Source organism: Sus scrofa, chromosome 2 (assembly GCF_054392235.1).
Source record: "Sus scrofa isolate SSC_HxYL_T2T_F1_AM1 chromosome 2, Sscrofa_HxYL_maternal_Yorkshire_Landrace_v2.0, whole genome shotgun sequence".
NCBI lineage: Eukaryota > Metazoa > Chordata > Mammalia > Artiodactyla > Suidae > Sus > Sus scrofa.
In genome coordinates this window covers 89331658-89349846 of record NC_139384.1, presented here as the reverse complement: position 1 = coordinate 89349846, position 18189 = coordinate 89331658, and the positions used below count along the sequence as shown (strand labels likewise).

Here is an 18189-nt window from a genome sequence, read left to right as displayed (position 1 = left end):
GTGGTTAGCAAATCTGAGTAGGAACCATGAGGTTATGGATTTGATCTCTGGCCCTGCTCAGTGGGTTAGAGATCCGGCGTTGCCGTGAGCTGTGGTGTTGACTCAGATCTGGCGTGGCTGTGGCTGTGGCATAGGCCGGCAGCTACAGCTCCGATTAGACCCCTAGCGTGGGAATCTCCATGTGCCCCAAGTGTGGCCCTAGAAAAGGCAAAAAGACCAAAAAAACAACCTGGAAAGTTTAAGCTGGCTTAATAGTGGCTCTCGGAACTAGACCTGTTTATTTATTTCTTTTTTTTTTTTTTTTTGCCTTTTCTAGGGCCACTCCCTCTGCATATGGAGGTTCCCAGGCTAGGGGTCTAATCGGAGCTGTAGCTGCTGGCCTATGCCACAGCCGCAGCAATGTGGGATCCGACCCATGTCTGCAAGCTACAGCACAGCAACGCCGGATCCTTAACCCACTGAGCAGGGCCAGGGATCGAACCTGCAACCTCATGGTTCCTAGTCAGATTCGTTAACCACTGTGCCACGACTGGAACTCCTAGACCTGTTTATTTCTGTAGCATTTTCTTGGGAGTATTGGCAAATTACACATGTTGAAATAGCATATATAAAACTAGCAGTGGCTTAGGCTCGTAAGTGCACAGCTGTAAGAATCATATTTGTCACACATTTTGGCACTAGTGGTTCATCCACAGCCTTAAAGACCCCCTGGATAGTGTGAAAGTTAACAGATGAGTGCCCAAGACATCTATCTGAAAAACCAGTTGCAACTCAGGGTGTAGGGGAAATGGTGGTGGAGAGAAGTGCATTTCCTGGAAACTCCCTATCTGTGACAGGGATGGTAGCCACCTGCTACCTGAAAACTATTTTCCCCTGCCTTCCCCACATAGATGCCTCCTTGGCCCGCCAACTCGGCCTAGATGTTCTGCTGTTGCATTCTGACTCACTAAACCCTACCTGAAACCCCCATTCCAGACCACTCCTTTGGTACCCTTCCTGGCTTAGTTGTCCTGGCCTGTCTCTATTACACCACTTCAGTATTCAACTTACATTTTGTCTAGTGTAATAGAAATATGGGATTTGGATTCTTGGATTCGGCAATTATTGGTTGTGATGATGAGTAGATGATCAGGTTATTTTAATTTCACCAGGTCTTAGTCACTGATCTGTAAAGTAAAGTGAGACTAATACCTCAAGGGAGGTTTATGTGAAACAGTGTAACAATGTATGTTTGTGAAAGTGCTTTATAACCTGGAAAACAAAGCACAAATTGATTATTAATAAACCCTAATCAGTGGTTCTCAAAGTGTGTTTCCTGACCTAGCAGCCTTAGCATCCCCTGGAACTTGTTAGAAATATAAAATCCCAGCCCACACCTACTGAATCAGCAGTCTGTTCTAGGAAGCCACTCCCTGAGTGATGCTGATACATTCTAAGTTTGAGAAGCAGTGCCCTATAACATTATACTTAACCTAAGGACAATTGTATTAGTCTGCCGTACGTAACATTATACTTAACCTAAGGACAATTGTATTAGTCTGCCGTACGTAACAGTACCACAGACTGAGTGGCTTAAACCACAGAAATTAATTATTTTACTTATTTATTTATTTTTTTTGTTTTTTCTAGGGCCGCTCCCGCGGCATATGGAGGTTCCCAGGCTAGGGGGTCTAATGGAGCTGTAGCTGCCAGCCTACACCACAGCCACAGCAACATGGGATCCGAGCCTCATCTGCGACCTACACCACAGCTCATGGCAACGCCAGATCCTTAACCCTCTGAGCGAGGCTAGGGATTGAACCTGCAACCTCACGGTTCCCAGTCAGATTCGTTAACCACTGCGCCACAACGGGAACCCCCACAGAAATTAATTTTATCACAGTTCTGGAGGCTGGGGGTCCAAGATCAAGTCATTGACAGAGTCACTGTCTGGTGTGGACTTTTTTCTTGACTTAGAGAAGACCACCATCCTCAGTGGACTTACCTCTGTGCCCACAAACCCTTTTTTCTCTTGTATTTATATAGACACCAGGCCTGTTGGATTAGGGCCCCACCCTTATGACCTCTCTTAACCTTACTTCCTTCCTTGAAGGTCCTGTGTCCAAATATAGTTACATTGGAAGTTAGGACTTTAACATATGAATTTGGGGGAAAGATGGTAAAGTAGTTAACCCTTCGCTCTGATTAGCTTTTACTTGAGCAGCAGTGTTCTAGCATCAGTATTTAATCCTGATTAATCCATTGGTTTTGTGTTTTACCTAATTACTACTAGGCTTACTGCATTTTGTCTTACTTTTTAAAAGTTGTAGCAATTCTATGCATGTATTGTTTTAGCTATGTTTTGAATTAATTTGGTTTTGTAGCTTATCCCTGGAATCCATCTACTATTTATACCATTGTTTCTGTGAGGACTTGTACAGAGTTGATTTAGATAAAAAGTGTTGAATCAGCCTGTTTAGTTTTAGAGACTCCCTTGTAGTTGTAAATCAGAGCAATACTGGTGTTTCATTGTATTTTGGCATTAGAGAATAGAGGCCTTTCCAGTGAATAAATGTAAGATTACTGCTATTTCATAGTGTATAAGAAACGATACCAGAATGTTGACATTGAGAGTTTCTTCTAAAACCTAATGCCATCCTAGGAAAGGTTATAAATGATTTTATTTAGCACTTTTATTTTCTGTAGTGCCTAAATGCTAAGAATTTAGGAATCCAGTGAATTTTGCCTTCTTGCATTTTGTGAACACTACCCACGATGTGTAAATAAAGGAAACACTACCAAATGGTATATGAAAACCTAGTTTTTTTTTGTTTGTTTGTTTGTTTTTTTGTCTTTTTGCCATTTCTTGGGCCACTCTCGCAGCATATGGAGGTTCCCAGGCTAGGGGTCGAATCAGAGCCATAGCCACCAGCCTACGCCAGAGCCACGGCAACGTGGGATCCGAGCCGAGTCTGCAACCTACACCACAGCTCACAGCAATGCCAAATCCTTAACCCACTAAGCAAGACCGGGGATCGAACCCACAACCTCATGGTTCCTAGTCAGATTCGTTAACCACTGAGCCACAACGGGAACTCCAAAGATCTAGTTTTGTGTGTGTGTGTGTTTGTACCTTTTTTTTTTTTTTTTTACAATTTTTTTTTTTTATTTTCCCACTGTACAGCAAGGGGGTCAGGTTATCCTTATGTTTGTACCTTTTTTAAGGGCTGCACCTACTACATGGATATTTGCAGCCTAGGGGTCGAATCAGAGCTGCAGCTGCTGACCTATGCCACAGTCATTGGAACACCAGATCCAAGCCATCCATGTCTGTGACCTACGCTGCAGCTCACGGCAATGCCGGATCCTTAACCCACTGAGTGGAGCCAGGGATGGAACCCGAATCCTTACGGATATTAGCTGGGTTTGTTACTGATGAGCCTCAACAGAAACTCTGAAAATCTAGTTCTATGTATTGTTATTTTAAAGGATTATAGAGTTTACAAGGAACTAGACATTAAATTCAGCATTAGAGTAAGTTGAGACCAAGAAATTAAGATCAGTTTATTTTTTTAAGTCTCTGTTATTGTAGCAAAAAAGCTTATCATAAGATTTACCATCTTAACTGTTCTTAAGTATAGAGTTTAGTGGCATTAAGTATATTCAATCTTTTAACTAACTGATTATAGGAAAACCTCTTCATCTCCCCGGGCTCAACTCTCTTTATCTGTAAAGTGAAATAACTCACATAAAGTTCCTTTTAGCTCTGATTTGAAAGCCTTAATTTTAGATGGGTGAGGGGTTAGTGGTCTTCACAAAATTTTTAAAAGGAGGTGATAGATTTTACTTTACTCTTTTTATATTTAGATCATGGAAGGGAAGTGGTTGCTATGTATGTTACTGGTCCTTGGAACTGCTGTTGTTCAGGCTCATGATGGACACGACGATGATGTGATTGATATTGAGGATGACCTTGATGATGTCATTGAAGAGGTAGAAGACTCAAAACCTAAACCAGACACCAGTGCTCCGCCATCTCCGAAGGTTTGAAATTGCCTTTGCATTTATTCGCATTTAACTCTTGAGATGATCAGAGGGTGAAGGTAAATTTAACTCTTGAGATGATCAGAGGGTGAAGGTAAATTTAACTCTTGAGATGCTCAGAGGGTGAAGGTAAATTTTGGATCCTCATCACAGGGAAAGCAAAATTTGCTAAAATCCTCTTATTGATCTCTGTCAGCCTTTTTATATTGTACAAGAGATAAATTATATGGATTGAATTCAAGGTTCAGCCATGAAAGTTTGAAAGCAAACCAGTAGATCCTTCTAAGAAAGGAGTGTTGCTGAATGTTTCTTTTTTTTGTCTTTTTTTTTTTTTTTCGTCTTTTTAGGGCCATACCCATGGCATATGGAAGTTCCCAGGCTAGGGGTCAAATCGAAGCTGCAGCTGCCAGCCTAGGCCAGAGCCACAGCAATGCCAGATCCCAGCCACATCTGCGGCCTACACCACAGCTCACAGCAACGCCAGATCCTTAACCCACTGAGCGAGGTCAGGAATCCAACCTACATCCTCATGGATGCTAATCAGGTTAACCATTGAGCCATGACGGGAACTCCTGAATATTTCTTTTTTTTTTTTTTGCTATTTCTTTGGGCCGCTTCCACAGCATATGGAGGTTCCCAGGCTAGAGGTCTAATCAGAGCTGTAGCCGCCAGCCTACGCCAGAGCGACAGCAACGCAGGATCTGAGCCGCGTCTGCAACCTACACCACAGCTCATGGCAACACCAGATCGTTAACCCACTGAGCAAGGGCAGGGACCGAACCTGCAACCTCATGGTTCCTAGTCGGATCCGTTAACCACTGCGCCACGACAGGAACTCCTGAATATTTCAATTCTTAATTTATTTTTTATATTTAATGCAGGTCACCTACAAAGCTCCAGTTCCAACAGGGGAAGTATATTTTGCTGATTCCTTTGACAGAGGAACTCTGTCAGGGTAAGTATTTCTTAGGTGGGGAAAAAAATCTTAGGGCAGGTATCATGTAAATAAGATGGATTCCTTTTTGGATATTATTTTACATAGTGAATATCTGATTATTTTATATTTTCAGAATTCATGTCCATTTAGGAAAAGTCTTTTAGAACATAAAAGTTGAAAGTAGAGGTTAAGTAGGCTAAGAAGAGCTGGATGTTTCCTGTTTTTATTAGTATTTACATTGTTTCTTTTCACAGGCCAGCTGTAATTTGAATCTTAACTTGAGTGTGTGTCTTAATTACAGGTGGATTTTATCCAAAGCCAAGAAAGATGATACTGATGATGAAATTGCCAAATATGATGGTGAGAGTTCCATTTGATTTAGCTATAATAACAGATTGAGGTTTGACATGTTTCTGTAGTGTCTCTTAAAATTAGTTTAAAGGGAGTATGTATGCATTTTAAGATTTTTCTTTGGAAGTTTGCTGTTTTTGTGTTTCCCTTACATTTTATAGGGTTAGACCAGTTGAAATGTTTATTTTACACCATAAAACAGAGAGAGAATTTAGTACCTGTGATGCTGTATTTTGGAAATGGAAGGTCTTTTCTAGGCATTGGTAAAATGAATGTGCTATAAGTTTTTAAAAACCATATCTTAATATTTGTCAGTTGTATGCATTTGATATTAAAAGACCAGCTCTTAGTTGAAAGGAACATTTTACACATTTGTCAGTATGATGGATTTGCATAAATTGGGGTTTTGTTTGTTACCATTTAAAGGATCTTCAGAGGTAGAGTTAGGGAGTGGAACTTTTTTTTGTTGTCTTGCAGGAAAATGGGAAGTAGATGAAATGAAGGAAACAAAACTTCCAGGTGATAAAGGACTTGTATTGCTATCTCGGGCCAAACATCATGCTATCTCCACTAAACTGAATAAGCCCTTCATCTTTGATACCAAGCCTCTCATTGTTCAGTGAGTAAAACACTTGCTTGACAGAAGCTCTCTAGGAATGGTGAAGACATTATGTTGTAAAACTATTACTTTATCTAAAAAAAAATTGTGAGAATAATTACATGCTAGAATAGGCATTTGGGGGTGTATTTAAGCATCCTATAACCTTAACTTTTTTTTCTTGCCCAATAAATTATTTTGAGTAAATCAGCTTTTTCATCCTGGTATCAAATTCCTAGATTTTTGCAGAATGTATTTATTGGGAATCTACATTAAGACTTTATTTTCTGGGAGTTCCATTGTGGCTCAGCTCTAACAAACCCAACTAATATCCATGAAGACATGGGTTCGATGCCTGGCCTCGCTCAGTGGGTTAAGTAAGGATCCAGTGTTGCCATGAGCTGCGATGTAGGTTGCAGACGCAGCTCAGATCTGGTGTGACTGTGGACTCTGGACAGCAGCTGCAGTTCTGATTCAGCCCCTAGCCTGGGAACTTCCATATGCCACAGGTGCAGCCCTAAGAAAAAAAGGGAAAAAAAAAAAGAATTTATTTTCTTTTACTTACTTATTTTGAGGGATTGTGTAGCCATAACGATGGAAGATGGAATCTTCATATATGACCTGTGATAAAACATGTGACCGAGATGAGAGAAAGGGCACATAAATTAAGAAATTTGATTTTTCAAAATGCCACATGGTTTTCTGCCTTTCTCTCTGCTATTAGGTATGAGGTTAATTTCCAAAATGGAATAGAATGTGGCGGTGCCTATGTAAAACTACTTTCCAAAACTCCAGAACTCAACCTGGTAGGTACTTCCATTTCTTTATGTGGCCACCCAGAGTTATCTTTTAAGAATCTCAGAGGAAAGGAAAGAAAATTTTCTAAGAATGAAAGTAAAGGCCTTCTCTTATGCTGTTGAAATACTTCGGAGGTTGGGAATACTGACTTTGACATTTCTGTGGTTTTTATTTGAAATGTAAATTTCAAGCAGTGCTGTTTTATCCTTGGTTTCTGTTGTCTGTGTGTGTGTGTGTGTTTTCTTTTTTTTTTCTTGTTCTGTGTACTTTCTAGTTTCATCAAACTTCTTCATTTTATGAAAGAAGCAGTTAACTGTCTAGATATATACATTATTGTGTGTTTTTAAGCACTTTCATACATTCTCATGTAAAATTTCTTGTTAATTTCTGGTTATTTCTTTTCACTGGTATCTATACAAACCTCACAAATGAATAAAGTTTTCCTTTAATGCGACACTGTTTGGGAGTTTATAAGACAATATATCACACTTTTGGAAGGTTACTTTTCAACACTTTGAGTTACTTAAACCATTTTTGTTTCTGAAGGATCAGTTCCACGACAAGACCCCTTATACAATTATGTTTGGTCCAGATAAATGTGGAGAAGACTATAAATTGCACTTCATCTTCCGCCACAAAAACCCCAAAACGGGTGTCTATGAAGAAAAGCATGCTAAGAGGCCAGATGCAGATCTGAAGACCTATTTTACTGATAAGAAAACACATCTTTATACATTAAGTAAGAAAAACTTAATTTCTGGGTTTTATGGCATTACACATTTATCACCCATTTAAGTTAAAGATTGTACACCTGCAGAAGACCTAAGCCTTCAAATAAGAGTCTCTGTTTACTTAATATCTTAGTGGTGAAATGAACTTAATTTCTCTGCACTAAAAGAAACGTCTTTTCATAGGTGGAATTGAGAACTAAGGTTTGAAATAATTTTAAGAATAAGCTCGTATGCCCTATATAAAGAGCTTCTGTGCTTGATTCCCACCCCTCATTTCCTCCCTTTGTTTTCTTCTTGATAAAATCTTAACTAACAAAGTAGAAATATAAGTATAGTTTTTTTTCAAAGTATCTTTTAGTTTGGATGCTCTAACACCTAGACAACTGAGTAGACACATGGTTTGATAAATAAAAGGTTTGTGTAATGTGAAATTTTGGTAACATAGATAGTGATAATCCAACTCAAAAAATGAAGAAATGGGCCTTTCCCACTGGGGGATGGTCATAATAAATACTTACTTGCCTGTTGACTGGTGTGTAACCATTTGTGTTAGACCAACATTGCATTAGTACCTTTGTTTTTTTGATGCTTTTAATGTTCATACATGGAATCTTTTAGTGTTTTAAAATTCTATCTCATATTTAATTCCTAAAAACTGGAAGAATTAATGTTTATGACTTACAGATAAGGAAAAGAGTGCTAACTTGCCCAACGCTCTAAGACCCGAGGTCTTTACTCCATGCTTTCACTTTATGTAAAGAGAGCTTAGGAACGAAGAGCTAATTAACTTTTTAAAATTGCATTTAATTTGTTTCAGTCTTGAATCCAGATAATAGTTTTGAAATATTAGTGGACCAAGCTGTTGTGAATAGTGGGAATCTGTTAAATGACATGACTCCTCCTGTAAATCCTTCACGTGAAATTGAGGACCCAGAAGACAGGAAGCCTGAAGATTGGGATGAAAGACCAAAAATTCCAGATCCTGATGCTGTCAAACCAGATGACTGGTGAGTCTTTGGGACCTGTCTTTGAGTGCATTGGAGCATTTCATATGTTTCATGTGGCTTGAATAAGCAAATATTGGTTGAGATCTGATAATTTCAATAATCCGTGATGCAGCCTAATGTTAGGAAACATAGAGACTACTGTAGCTGAAAATAGTAGTGACTACCCTAGTGATCACTAGGGCCATCATGATCACCTGCCTTGCCTCACACCATTTTACAAGCCACCAAATGCTAAAACCAATGATATAGTTTGCCTGTGTAACATTTTGGTTTGTGGCAGAACCTCAAGTCTCTTGGACCAGCCTTTCTAATGCTTCTATGAATTCGTATTTAAAGCTGGAGTCCTAAAATTATAAATTTTATTTTATTTATTTATTTTTGGCCATCCTGCAGCATATGGAGTTCCCCAGGCCAGGGATCAGATATGAGCCACATCTGTGGCCCACTCCATAGCTGCGGCAATGCCAGGATTCCTAACCTTCTATGCCAGGCTGGGAATCAAACCTGTGTCCCAATGCTCCTAAGACGCTGATCCTGTTACATTGCAGTGGGAACTCCATAAAATCTTAAATTTTAATTTGAAGAATTACCTCTTTCCTATTGAAACAATACTCAGGAGATTACTGCTCTCTGTTGGGCGGTGGAATACAAAGCCACAAGGACACCAACTGCCTATGCAACTCCGAGTGGAGTTGTAAGACAGGCAAGTGAAGTTGACGTGTTTGTGGTAAGTGGTCTAATAGGTATTACTTGATTTCCAGGGCACCAGGTATACCTAACTCTAGCAGTTTCTTGGAGCAGGGCAAATCAAACTGAAACTTGCAAGTGGGGCAAGAATTAACTAACTGCTGCAGATGTGAAATGGTAATCCCTGGTTAAAGAATATGTGCAAAAGTAGAAAAGTAGAGGAACAGGAGTGAGCTGAACATATATATGAGGGAAATTGAGTATATGTAGCCTTTTATGTAGGGAACACATTGGAGCCTGGTGAGAAAACAAGCAGCTTATACTCTTATGTATTGCCATGTTTGAACACAGTGCAGTGACTCTTGGCAATGTCAGAAAGTAAACACAGAATAATAGTAAGACTGATCTTCCATTTGTAAAAGTATCCTCTTAGGCTTAGCAGTTAAATTCTAGTTGATAGTGCATGGCTATAAAGGGTGAGTTTATTTGTATATTTGGTGAATACCAGGTTTGGACTCAGCCTTATTATTCAGTATTGTGTTCCTTAACTAGCTATTTTATCTTGGGAGTAAGGGGTGAATGTTCAGTTTAAAAGGCCACTGAATGATATACAAGTTTAAGTTTTCATACAGGTAATTTTAAGACAAGCATAGTTCAAAAACAAGCATAATCCTGACCAAGAATTTAAAAAAGAAGCCCATACCCATTAATCAGTTACTCCCTATCTCTGCCTTCCACTAATCCCTGAAAACCACTAATCTGCTTTCTCTCTCTATGGATTTGCCCATTCTGGATATAGAATAATAAAATACGTGGTCTTTTGTGGGCAGTTTCTTGCACTTAGCATAATGTTTTCAAGACTCATCCATATTGAAGCATGTATCAATCCCTTTTATGACTGAGTAGTACTCCATTGTATGGATAATACCACATTTTATTTATCGATTCTTTATTTAATCAGTATGTAGGTTTCCCTTTTTTGTATGTGGTTAATGAATAACGCTACGAACATTCATGTATAGATTTTTGGGTGAATGTCCATTTTAATTTCTCTTGGTCGTTATTCCTAGAAGTGGAATTGTTGGGTCATATGGTAACTATGTTTTACTTTTTGAGGAACTGCCAAATTGTTTTCCAAAGTGGCACCACTGTGCTTTCCCACAAGTGGTGTATGAGAGTTTCATTTTCTCCACATTGCCAACATTTTTCTTTTTTTTGGCCGCCCCAAGGCATACGGAGTTCCTGGGCCAGGGATCCCAAGCCATAGTTGTGACCTACACCACAGCTGTGGCATACTCGTGTCCTTAACCTACTGTACCAGGCCGGGGATCAAACTTGCCTCCTGGCACTGCAGAGATGCTGATGATACCATTGTGCCACATGGGGAACTCCCAAGATATTTTTAGATTGCCCTAAGATTCACAAAGTGGGACCACATTGTGATTTACTGGCCAGTGTTGTCAGTTGACCTTTTCTTTTGTGTTTAAGGGATGAAGATGCCCCTGCTAAGATTCCAGATGAAGAAGCCACTAAGCCTATAGGCTGGTTAGATGATGAGCCTGAATATGTACCTGATCCAGATGCAGAGAAGCCAGAGGATTGGTATGAGCTTTAGTTAACTTTTCTTCCTTCCTTCCTTCCTTCCTTCCTTCCTTCCTTCCGTTGCACCTGCAGCATGTGGAAGTTCCCAGGTTAGGGGTCTAATTGGAGCTGTGTGGCCACAGCAACTCAGCACCCGACCCACGTCAGTGACCTATGCCACAGCTCACGGCAACACCAGATCCTTAACCCACTGAGCCGGGATCTGAACCTTCGTCCTCATGGATGCTAGTCAGATTCGTTAACCACTGAGCCACTTTGGGAACTCCGAGCTTTAGTTAACTTTTAAACGTACCTACTTTTTTTTTTTTTTTTTTTTTTTTTTTGAAGTAAAAGTTAGTACCTAAATACACCCAAGTGCTCAAAATGTAGAGCTCAACAAACTAATTACATTTTCATCTCTCTTTTTTTAATGCACCTGTCATGAAATACCCTTGTTGCTGGAAATGTGAAAACAAGATGATGCTCTGTAGTACAACACTTAGAAATTATCATGCAGGATTTCAGGGAAGCCCTGGGACAGCTTTTCATAGTCCTGCATCACAGAATTCACTTGGAGTTTGTTTATATCTCCACAGGGATGAAGATATGGATGGAGAGTGGGAGGCTCCTCAGATTGCCAACCCCAAGTGTGAGTCGGCCCCTGGGTGTGGTGTCTGGCAGCGACCTATGATTGACAACCCTAATTATAAGGGCAAATGGAAACCTCCCATGATTGACAATCCTAACTACCAGGTTTGTACCTCTTAATGGTTGAGTTGCTTCATTGATCTCTGTGTTCAGATACAAGCTTTGTCTGTAGTGAGGCTGCCAGTTTGATCACTATATTCAAACTGTTGTATTAAAAACAAAGTAAACTTCAAAACTGAGAGGGAACTTAATGTGTTAATTATTAAAAAGATAAACCTGGAAGCTGGAAGGAAGAGCATTCCTAATTGCTTTTTATGTTTAGAAACAAAAAGAAACAAAAAATGGGAAACTTGTGATTTGGTTACCCTGCTCCTGTGTGGCAGGGGTGCGGTAGCCACAGAATTCAAATTGGCAATGTCTTGTGATGGGGTGGGTAGAGGACTGTGATGGGAGTTGGCTTCCTGACCACAAGTCAGCTTATTACTTGACCTCAGTATTTTCCACTGTAAAAAGACTGTGAGGCTCAAATGAGATGATAAGAATAAAGGTGGTGATATTATAAAGCTTCGAGTTTACTATAGACATAACCACTCAGACCCTGGTCTCACTTCTGTTTCTAGTCAGGTTATTTAAAATCATTAATTTCTACTTTGTTACATTTTCAGATGTGCGGTATAGGTCTGCATCTCTCTGTATAAACTGTATATTTTTCTGTTTTTAAATGTGTTTTTAATTGAGCCATTAATGAGAAATTAAAAATTGCCTTTTAGCTGCTTTGTCTATGGCCATTTTGGTGAATTGCCATTTTTGCTTTTAGTCCTTACTTACTTAAGTGATTTTTCTTCTGAATGTATGTGGTAACTATTTCTTTAGGAAGTTAGCTGAAGTGAAATAATCTGGTTGAAGATGGTGTACCTTTTAAATCATCCCTGAAGAAGTCTGTACTGACTCCTGCCAGCAGTTGATAAGAGTAGAGGCTTTTGGGAGTTCCCTTTTGTGGCACAGCAGAAACGAATCTGACCAGGAAACATGAGGTTGCAGGTTCGATCCCTGGCCTCACTCAGTGGGTTATGGATCCGGCGTTGCTGTGGCTGTGGTATAGGTTGTAGGTACGGCTTGGATCTGGCGTGGCTGTGGCTGTGGCGTAGGACGGCAGCTACAGCTCCGATTAGACCCCTAGCCTGGGAATCTCCATATGCCACAGGTGTGTCCCTAAAAAGAAAAAAAAAAAGAATACACGCTGTTGGAATGTGCCAGGCAGAGGAAGCTTGTTGGTTTGAATCACAATCATGGGTGATAATTAGAAATTAAAAGGAGTTGGAGTCTAGACCTGAATTTATGTTGATCATTATCTTTTCTCTAGGGGATTTGGAAACCCCGGAAAATACCAAATCCAGATTTCTTTGAAGATTTGGAACCTTTCAAAATGACTCCTTTTAGTGCTATTGGTTTAGAACTGTGGTCTATGACCTCGGACATTTTTTTTGACAATTTCATCATTTGTGGTGATCGAAGAGTGGTTGATGATTGGGCCAATGATGGATGGGGTCTGAAGAAGGCTGCCGATGGGGCTGCTGAGGTTTGTACTTTCTTGTTTCTTGTACATTTATATCTTTTATTACAGGTAACTAACTGCTGCTGTTGTGAAAAGCCGTCTTCTAAAATTTGTCTTTTCTCTTATTTGGGAATATTGGCATAGAAAGTGTGTGACCTCTGTGTGCTCAAGACAAAATACTGGGTGTTTGGATATGGTTTCATTAGGCGAATGTAATGGCTTTAGAGTCCATATTTGTGTTACTTACAGTGTATTTTTTAAAAAATAGTGTTAAGACATATATATAACAAAATTTGCCATTTAGGGTATATTTTGAGGCATTTTTAACTATTGAATCTTGGAGTTCCCATTGTGGCTCAGCAGTAATGAACCCGACTAGTGTCCGTGAGGATGTGGGTTTGATCCCTGGCCTTTCTTAATGGGTTAAGAATCTAGCATTGCCATGAGCTGCAGTATAGATTGTAGCTCAGATCCTGTGTGGCTGTGGCTGTGGTGTAGGCTGGCAGCTATAGCTCTGATTGTACCCCTAGCCTGGGAACCTCCATATGCCGCAGGTAAATACTGAATCTTGATTTACCCATAAATGGAGTTTTTAAGGAATTTGTCATATGGCCAAGCTGGGAATTGGAGAGATAGAGACATTGAGATCAAGAAATTCTTGATTCGTCGGAGTTCCCATCGTGGAGCAGTGGTTAACGAATCCGACTAGGAACCATGAGTTTGCGAGTTCCATCCCTGGCCTTGCTCAGTGGGTTAAGGATCTGGCGTTGCTGTGAGCTGTGGTGTAGGTCGCAGACTCGGCTTAGATCCTGCGCTGCTGTGGCTCTGGCGTAGGCTGGGAACCTCCATATGCCACGGGAGCCATCCTAGAAAAGGCAAAAAGACAAAAAAAGAAAAAAGAGAAAAGAAATTCTTTGTTCGTTGATCCCTGAGGTTAAGGGAACCTTTGCAGGTGATTAAGAAGCCAGCTTTCACACCTAGGAAAGGAAAGTTACCTTGATGATAAGGAGAGCAGGAAAATTAAGGCTTTTCTCTTCTTTCCTTTTTCATCTGTATAAACAGCTAGGCTTGAATGAATCCTTTGAAACAGCAGGTGCCTGAGTAGTGCCTTGCAGTAATTGAACAGTGGAACAGTACAGCCACAGCCTGTGTTTGGTGTTAAAGGTCAGAAGGTGAAATCAGTCCTGTCTTTGTTTTTCAGCCAGGTGTGGTGGGGCAGATGATTGAGGCAGCCGAGGAGCGCCCATGGCTCTGGGTGGTTTATATTTTGACTGTGGCATTACCTGTGTTTCTTGTCATCCTCTTCTGCTGTTCTGGAAAGGTATGAGTTGTTGGTTTGTTTTGTTTTTTATTTTGATTCACTTTTAGTCACTCTTATAAATTGCCTGAAATTTTCTTTGTAGCAGCTCAGTAGTGACTGGGCCACATACTGTGTTGACTTCTGAAACCTGTTCACTACTCTTAGTGGCTATTTAATGTTCCCAGGTGGGAATAGGATTTGTTAGCTCCTAGTAGAAGCCCCTAGTAGTTTCTAGTAGTATAGCCCACTGTGTTACTCTCCTTTATATTTGGCGGCAGCTTTCTAAAAGAAAAGAAGAAACCAACTTAGATATAAAACCTAGCCATCTGGGCACAGACTAGCTTTTCCTTCTGTCATAGTTATTTCTATTCATGTACTTTATATTTCAGTCTTTGATTCCTCATTATCCATTCCTTCCTCAGTATCCCTACCTTCCCTCCTGGAAAAACACATGTTAGGGGTATTCCACAGCCTTATTGTAGGTTTTTCTTGTTTAGCCTTTGATATTTAAAAATTTAGGGAGTTCCCGTCGTGGCGCAGTGGTTAACGAATCCGACTAGGAACTATGAGGTTGCAGGTTCATCCCTGCCCTTGCTCAGTGGGTTAACGATCCGGCGTTGCCGTGAGCTGTGGTGTAGGTTGCAGACGCAGCTCGGATCCCGCGTTGCTGTGGCTCTGGCGTAAGCCGGTGGCTACAGCTCCGATTCGACCCCTAGCCTAGGAACCTCCATATGCTGCGGGAGCGGCCCAAGAAATAGCAAAAAGACCAAAAAAAAAAAAAAAAATTAAAAAACAGGAGTTCCCACAGTGGCGCAGTGGGATGGCAGGCTTGATCTCCAACCCAGCACAATGGGTTAAGGATCCAGCATTGCTGTGGCTCGAATCTGATCCCTGGCCCAGGAACTCCATATGCTGCAGTGTGGCCTAAAAAGAAAAAAAAAAATTGCAAAATAAAAAACAAAATTTTGTGTAGGCCCTCTACTTCTACTAAATGAGAATTATGCTTTACCTTGCATTCAAGATGTTTTGTAACCTGATCCCCAATCTTCCTTTCCAGCCTTATCCCCCACCATTATTCTGCATATCTGTGCCTCAGTCACCTTGATTAATAATGAGACCTGCACATTATTGTCTGAACCCTTTGCTCATACTGTTTCTTTTACCTTGAACCACACACATGCTTACTGAGAGGAAGCTGTGAGGCAGGAATTCAGTCTTAACTCATTTCTGTGTATCTACCCCAGCATATATGCTGGGTACAGAACTTTGCTCATAAGCATTCAATAATTATGTGGTAATGTAATCTATAAAATGTGAACAAAACTATAGTGCTTTGGGGGCATATTTCAGAAACAGGCCAGTCCTGTGGAGTATAAGAAGACTGATGCTCCTCAACCAGATGTGAAGGAGGAAGAAGAAGAAAAGGAAGAAGAAAAGGAAAAGGGAGATGAGGAGGAGGAAGGTGAAGAGAAACTTGGTAAGAAGTAGACCCCAAGATGTTTCAAAGCTGTTTATGCCAATTATTGGCAAGGTTATTTTAGACTCTAGAGGTATGTTCTAATGCTAATTTTGGGCTACTAAAAACAAGTGTAAGGTTTTGCTCATTTGTTTTACTTTGACTTATGTCTTAGAAGAGAAGCAAAAAAGCGATGCTGAAGAAGATGGTGGCACTGTCAGTCAGGAGGAGGAAGATAGGAAACCGAAAGCAGAGGTAATCCGGGGGGAGAGTATATTTTGTATTTCAAGCAACTCAAGTGAAGCTACATTTAAGTAGAGAGTATTTTCATAGGGTAATTTTTAGTGGCTGTGGCAATAAAAATTCTGTTACAGCCAATTTTGTAAAAGTGGAATTCTTAGCAACACAAGTCAGCATTTTATAATTTCTAATTACATCTTAATCTCAGAAGTATTTTATGTGTTGAAAATGGTTTTCTGGAATAAGCAGAAGGTTGTGGGGAAAGACTGATAAAATGCTTTCTGCGATGACAACTTCAGGTCATTTTATAATTCTGTCTCATCATCTCTCTCTCCTCATTGTGCTCTTAAAAAATATTTCTTGGACAGGAGTTATTAGCTGAAGTGAAATAATCTGGTTGAAGATGGTGTACCTTTTAAATCATCCCTGAAGAAGTCTATACTGACTCCCTGCCAGCAGTTGATAAGAGTAGAGGCTTTTGGAAGTTCCCTTTGTGGCACAGCAGAAACGAATCTGACTAGGAACCATGAGGTTGCGGGTTCAGTCCCTGGCCTTGCTCAGTGGGTTAAGGATCTGGCGTTGCTGTGAGCTGTGCTATAGGTCGCAGACGCAACTCGGATCTGTCATTGCTGTGGCTCTGGCATAGGCCTGAAGCAACAGCTCCAATTAGACCTCTAGCCTGGGAACCTCCATATGCTGTGGGTGTGGCCCTAAAAAGACAAAAAAGACCAAAATAAAAATATTTCTTGGACAAATCACTGCATTTTATTTTATTTTATTTTATTTTTTTTGTCCTTTTAAGGCCAAACCCACGGCATATGGAGGTTCCCAGGCTAGGCGTTGAATCAGAGCTACAGTTGCTGGCCCGCACCACAGCCACAGCAACATGGGATCCCAGCCACATCTGTGACCTACACCACAGCTCATGGCAACACCAGATCCTTAACCCCCTGAGCAAGGCCAGGGATCAAAACCAAGTCGTCGTGGATACTAGTCAGGTTTGTTAACTGCTGAGCCCTGACAGGAACTCCAGTCATTGTCCTTGCTGATGGATTCATTTGTTCATTCATTCCACAAATACTTGTAGAGTACCATTATGTGCCAGGCATTGTTAGTGAATAAGACAAAGATAACCCTGCCTTGGGGAGTCTGTATTCTAGTGAAAGGAAGCAGACCATATGTGGTAGACATTATAAAGAAGTAAATGAACAGTATATTAAAGAGCAATGGGGAGTTCCCCTCATGACACAGTGGAAATGAATCCAGCTAGGAACCATGAGGTTGCAGGTTCGATCCCTGCCCTCGGCAGCAACAGCTCTGATTAGACCCCTAGCCTGAGAACCTTCATATGCTGCAGGTGCAGCCCTAAAAGGACAAAAGACAAAAGACCAAAAAAAAAAAAAAAAAAAAACAATGGGCTATGAAGAAAGTAGGACAGGGAAAGGTATGAAAGTGCTAGAGGTGGTGGGATGGGTTGCTAGGTAGCCCTCAGTGGAGAGGTGAGCAGAGACTTGAGAGAGATTAAGGATTTTGCCATGGAGCTGTCCATGGGAAGAGCATTTCTGGGAGAACAGCCAGTACAGAGGCCTGAGGTAGTAGTCCAAAAGGCCAGTATGGCCTGCAGATTGAAAGGGTGGGGAAAAGGCACATGGACATGGGCAAGGCTGCAGATTAGGTGGGGCCTCTGAGGCTGTTGTATGGGCTGCTTCTCCTAGTGAAATGGGCAGCCATTGTAGACTTTGGAGCAAAGTTGTGACTGGATCTCATTACTCTAGCTGCTATGTTTTCTACAGAGCAGGGAGCATCAAGGAGCCTGATTAGGAAGCTGTTATAATCCAGGCAGGGTATGGTGGCTCTGAGCAGGGCAATAGGAGAGAAGGATGTGAGCTTATCTGAGTTTTCTCGTGGACTGAATATGAGGTATGAGGGGAAGAAAACAGTCCACACCTTTCTTAGCAGGGACTCCCCCCCCCCCTTTTTTTTTTTTGCTTTTTAGGGCCCCACCCATGGCATATGGAAATTTCCCAGGCCAGGGATCGAATCAGAGGCCTACACCACAGCCATAGCAACTCGGAATCTGAGCCGCATCTGCAACCTGCACCACAGCTCACAGCAATGCCTGATCCCTGACCCACTGAGTGATGCCGGGGATCAAACCCTCATCCTTGTGGATACTAGTTGTTGGATTCATTTCTGCTGCACCACAATGGGAACTCCCCAGGGTCCTTTTTCCAAGTGCTTCTCTGTTTCCTTCTGATCCTTTCTGGAAACTCTGGA

General features: G+C 41.0%; 1 protein-coding gene across 6 annotated transcripts in view; it reads left to right on the top strand.

The window, feature by feature from the left end:
• The window catches only part of CANX (calnexin), a 46296-nt gene that overhangs the window by 24709 nt on the left and 3398 nt on the right, over positions 1 to 18189 (top strand). For 2 of the 6 annotated variants that reach the window (NM_001243210.1, XM_021079153.2), the window contains 13 exon segments: positions 3847 to 4023; positions 4905 to 4978; positions 5262 to 5320; positions 5789 to 5930; positions 6634 to 6715; positions 7254 to 7446; positions 8256 to 8445; positions 10621 to 10734; positions 11310 to 11466; positions 12725 to 12940; positions 14118 to 14237; positions 15567 to 15693; positions 15848 to 15927. In NM_001243210.1, the coding sequence (NP_001230139.1) occupies positions 3850 to 4023; positions 4905 to 4978; positions 5262 to 5320; positions 5789 to 5930; positions 6634 to 6715; positions 7254 to 7446; positions 8256 to 8445; positions 10621 to 10734; positions 11310 to 11466; positions 12725 to 12940; positions 14118 to 14237; positions 15567 to 15693; positions 15848 to 15927 (1728 nt within the window). In that variant the 5' untranslated portion in view covers positions 3847 to 3849. 6 annotated transcript variants of the gene reach the window in all.